Genomic DNA, 5,085 nt, shown 5'->3' with positions numbered 1-5,085 from the left:
ATAAAAGGCCGTCAGTTTTATACTCCTACCCTGCAATAGCTTTTGATGATTCAGAACACAAGTGATTGCAGGTCGACCCCAAACCTCTATTGCTTTTTGGTATTTTACAGCTAACAGCTTGATTGACAATTTACTTGCGGATTTAACCCAAAGGTAAAAGAATCGTATAGTTCAACCACTTAATCTGTTAGGTATGTAATTTAAGTTTTTATTTTAGATTTAAAAAAAAAAGGATTTTGATGGAAAAAGAAGAAAGAAAAAGACCGAGATTCTGATCACTTATAAAATTAAAGCATGATTAGATCTTTATCCGATAGTAGCAGGAAAAATAAAAAACTGGTCTCATATGTTGTTGTTTAAGATGCAATGTCTACTTAATAATATCTAAAATAAACACTCTTAGTTAACTTAGATTATTATTATGAGATAATAAAACATATATAAGTTATTTTTAAAAGCAAGCATGTAATAGAAGTAAAACAATACAAGAAATTAAACATACGATGATAATAATAACTAACAACACTACTAAACTCTGGTCTAAACTATAATCAATGCTCCACTTCATGCATCTTTTTTCTTATTATTAATTTTTGGGTCTGAAGTCTTGGCTTCATCTCCGATCTCCATTGGTGAATCCTCTCCACTTGACTCCTCTATTGTTGCAGCCTCTTTTTCTTTCTCAATCTTCTTTGTTGCCTCTTCCTTAGAGTTCTTGAGTGCTTGGATCAACCTCTCCAAGCACCTCTCAGGATCCTCATTGCCCACCTTAGGCATCAAATTCTCGGCAATATCGGCAGGAGTCACTTTAGTCTCTTCCAGCAAGCCTCTTATTTCCTCAAACCCTTGATGCGACTCCAGGTTCAAATAATTTCTAGCCAAGACCTTGAACCCCTCGAATCCGCAATAAGACAGCTCAATGTGCTTGTCCATCCTGCCCCTCCGGATCAGAGCCTGATCGAGTTTCTCCACATAATTGGTAGTAAATATGATCACTCTCTCGCCGCCGCTAGCCGACCAAATCCCGTCGATGAAATTCAGCAGCCCGGAGAGTGTTACCTGGGTTTTCTTCTCCTCCTTAGCTTCCTCCACTTGTTTCTTCACAACACCAACCGCACCATCCTCCGTTTCATCTTTTTCATTCTCTGTTTTCCTCTGTCCAGTCAGCTTGAGCGAGCAGTCGATATCCTCGATCACAACAACGGATCTGCTCGAGATCCCAATCAGAAGCTTCCTCAGCTCTGCATTGCTCTTCACAGCGGTTAACTCAATGTCATACACATCATAGCTCAGAAAATTCGCAATCGCAGCGATGAGTGTTGATTTTCCAGTCCCTGGAGGACCAAAAAGTAAATAGCCTCTCTTCCAAGGCTTCCCGATCTTCGCATAGAATTCTTTGCTGTTCTTGAAAGTAGTAAGATCGTCAATTATCTCCTTCTTCTTCTCCGGATCCATGGCAACCGTCTGGAACGTCGCAGGGTGCTCGAAAATCACGTGACTCCACTTGCCAAACTTGTCCGAATATTCTCCACCGCCATTGCTGTAAAGCTTCCTCTGCCTCTTCCCCATGGAAATAGCCTTTCCTTCGTCAAGAACATGCTTGAGGTAAGTTTTGGTGACGAATTTCCGGTGGCGGCCATGAAATGTGAGACGGTAGTATATTTTCTCGAAAGAAGAAAAAGATTTCTCGACGGGGACTATCTTCCTTAGACTCCAAGCAAGCTTTACGCCTTTCAACTCGTCGATTACTTCTTCGTTGTCATCCACTTTTAGCACCAGAGAGTTCCTTGTGGCGCTGCCTGTGAGCTTTCTTGCTTGGGCCGAGGACTTCGAGCTCAGGTAGTTTTCGATGGCGGAGAAGGCGTCGTTGCTTCTCATGTAGGTACCTGAATACTCGAAGAACTTGATCTCAATGTATGGGTTCAACAATTTGTCTAGCTTTTGTGAGAATCTATCCGTCAGAGCGCGAAAGCAACGAGGCATGTACCTCTCAATCATAGCCCACATTACAAGAATGCTTGCAATTTTTGAACCAAACAGAGACCAAATTTCACCCATGGTTTTATTCATTGTTGTTGAATTCTTTTTATGCATTTTTCTTTCTTAATTCAGCTGCAATTTTTTTTTCTTATATGTATTATATATATAGAGAGAGAGAGTCTAGTTTGTTACAGAGAGATCATTCGTTTCTCGTGAATTTGTTGTTTGGTACCGTAGCAGTGAAATTGATATGATATGATATAAGGTAAGAATTCATGATCATAAATTCATAATGAGATGCTGAGTTGAACTTGAAAGTTGGAACTAAATGTGTGTGTGTTGAGTTAGAAATTTTTTTTGTCTGTTGAGTTACAATTACAAGTAGAACAAAAGTTGATTGGTTTTATTTTATTAAACAGATTATTTAACGAGAACAAATGAGATCAGAGTTTCACTGAATCTTACCAAATTGAGTAGAATTTATGAAACAAAGGTAAAGAAATCTAAATCTATCTATCTATTTGTTAATAAGTAATCTTGATATAGGTTACTGTATGCATGCAATTCAAATTTAGGACTATTAATTAAAAAAATAACCTTATTATATAAGTACAAAAAATCAACAATCAAATTAGTCACAAGTATAAAGTATGAAATACAAAATAAACATTGAAAATGGATAAGACAATCTATATACACAAATATATAATGCCTGATTTAGTAGTTTATATTTTTTTAGAGCCAATTTCAATAGGTTTATAAAATAACTTTTTTTTTTACTTCTAACTTACTAAAAGTTACCGCATTAATAAAAGATTCATATTGTCGTGCCAAATTTAATTGATTGTATTACATTTCCAATCGATTGAATTTTGAAAAAATCTATATTATCGTGCAAAACTCAATCAATTGTGTTGTACTTTCAATCGATTGAATTAACAACAAATACGATTTCACTAGTTTTTATGGATATAACGGATCAAGGATAAAAAAACTCGTTGATTCACATTGCCAAAATATTTATGGAGATCTTGATTAATGAATGAAAGATATATTCCGTGTTGTTTTTGTTTCTAATTGTTAACAAACATGATAGATAAATAATAAAATAATAACTTATAAAATAAAAAGTAGATTTTATAAAACTGGCTATTGGTATAAAAAAATAGTATCTACGACTGTGATAAAAATAATTCTTAAAATATTATAATAAATTATTTCTTGTTTTCCGGTACTCCAAGAAGGTTTGATTCATAAATCAAATAAAAAGTAAAAAAACATAACATATTTTTCAATTTTTAGTTTTTACACACAGCTTTTTAACATAATGAATTTATACATTTTTTTTTTATCCCCAATAAATGATTCTTTCGACAAGAAGCTAAAGGCCCCATAATCCACTGAGGATGATGGTGCAAAATTGAACATTCTACGTTTACTTTGGCTGTAAACCCGCTAACCCTGTTGCCTTATTTGCATGGATCAGCATCAAGATCCAAAGACCACCTAATAATGTCTCCATTGTAACATCTTTAATCACTTTCTCCTACTTCATACTATTATTTTTCTGTTTTGTCTCAAATTTTTCAGAGAAAAGATACGTATTGTTGTGAAATAAATAAATAGATAGAAAAAAAATGTAGAAATTAAAATAGAGAATAAAAGATATTTATTAATACTCTCTAATATTTATATTTTATTATAGTTCAGTATTACACTTTCAATAATAATACACTCATTATAACATCATAGTAATCACTCTTTGCAAATTTAACATACATGTTGATTTGCTTCTTGTACAATATGATATGGCAAAGTTTGGGTTGCCAAATTTGACTACAATAGATGATTATTGGTTGGGTACGGTGATGACACACCAACCAAGACATTCACTTAATTAAAATAATATTATAACACATATCTTATATGAAACATTTAATCACTAAAATTATTATACATTGTTATGAACCTGTTTTCTCTTCGATTCTGATACTATATATTACATTTTCTTTTTTCTTTCTTTTCTTATCATCACCGAGTCTGTTACACTTCATAGTGAAATTCCAGATTATAACATTATTTCTGTAAATTGAAATGGTATACCTAACTTGTTACTTGAAGAAACATAGAATATCCAACGAAACAGGCATGATTGTTATTTAGCAGAGAAGAGATATAATAATAATAATTAATAACAATAGGATTAAAATGGCAGATTTTCCTACCCTAATAGTATAACTGGAAACTAAAGCATATGAATCTATCTAGCTTAGCTCAATCAAATTCTCTTTATTTACCATTGCCTCAATGAAAACCATTTTCTTTCACATCTTCACTAGCTTTTTCATTGTTCTTCACCTCTTTATCCTTTACTTCTTTTTCATCTTCCTCTTCTTTTTTCCTTGCTTCTTCTTGAGCCTTTTTTACTGCTTCTTCTTCTTTTGCAATCTCAAGGGCCTTAATCAAATTCAACAAGCAATCCTCAACACCTTCATCAACAGACTTGGGCATAAGATTCTCAGCAACATCAGCAGGCGTCATATCAGTCTCAACCAACTTCCTCTCAATAACCGGAAACAAGCCATGAGTCTCAACATCCAAATAGTTCTTTGCAAGAACCTTAAACGCTTCGAAACCGCAGTAAGAAAGCTCAATATGCTTGTCCATCCTTCCCCTCCTTATCAATGCTGGATCAAGCTTATCGATGAAATTCGTCGTGAAGATTATAATCCTCTCCCCTCCACACGCAGACCAAATCCCATCAATGAAGTTCAACAGCCCCGAAAGCGTTACCTTACTTCCCTTATTCTCTTCTTCTTGTGCTCTCTTCATAGGATCCTTTTGATCTTCATCCTCCTCTTTCTCCTTCTTCTTCTTCTTCCTCTGTCCTGTAAGATCCAACGAGCAATCGATGTCTTCGATCACAATGATCGATTTACTCGGCGTCTCGATTAGCAGCTTCCTAAGCTCAGTGTTGTCCTTCACCGCCGTCAATTCAAGATCATACAAATCATAGTTCATGAAATTCGCCATGGCCGCTATCATTGTTGACTTTCCAGTCCCTGGAGGACCGTACAGCAAGTAACCCCTCTTCCAAGCTTTTCC

The 5,085-nt window shown here is 34.9% G+C and overlaps 2 protein-coding genes across 2 annotated transcripts in view; both read right to left on the bottom strand.

Moving 5' to 3' along the window:
* On the bottom strand, positions 453–2,205 carry LOC107621453 (AAA-ATPase At3g28510-like). The gene has a single exon (XM_016323475.2). The coding sequence runs from the start codon at positions 2,092–2,094 to the stop codon at positions 565–567; it is 1,530 nt and encodes a 509-aa protein (XP_016178961.2). The 5' UTR covers positions 2,095–2,205; the 3' UTR covers positions 453–564.
* LOC107624116 (AAA-ATPase ASD, mitochondrial) overlaps positions 4,114–5,085 on the bottom strand; it is a gene marked incomplete in the record, with an annotated part of 2,092 nt that continues 1,120 nt past the window's right edge. The window contains 1 exon segment of the mRNA XM_016326578.2: positions 4,114–5,085. Coding sequence (XP_016182064.1) covers positions 4,285–5,085 — 801 coding nt within the window.

The sequence above is a fragment of the Arachis ipaensis genome, chromosome B10, assembly GCF_000816755.2.
Source record: "Arachis ipaensis cultivar K30076 chromosome B10, Araip1.1, whole genome shotgun sequence".
In the NCBI taxonomy this organism is placed as follows: Eukaryota; Viridiplantae; Streptophyta; class Magnoliopsida; order Fabales; family Fabaceae; genus Arachis; species Arachis ipaensis.
The sequence above is the reverse complement of the archived record's forward strand: the minus strand, read 5'-3'. Positions and strand labels throughout refer to the sequence as shown.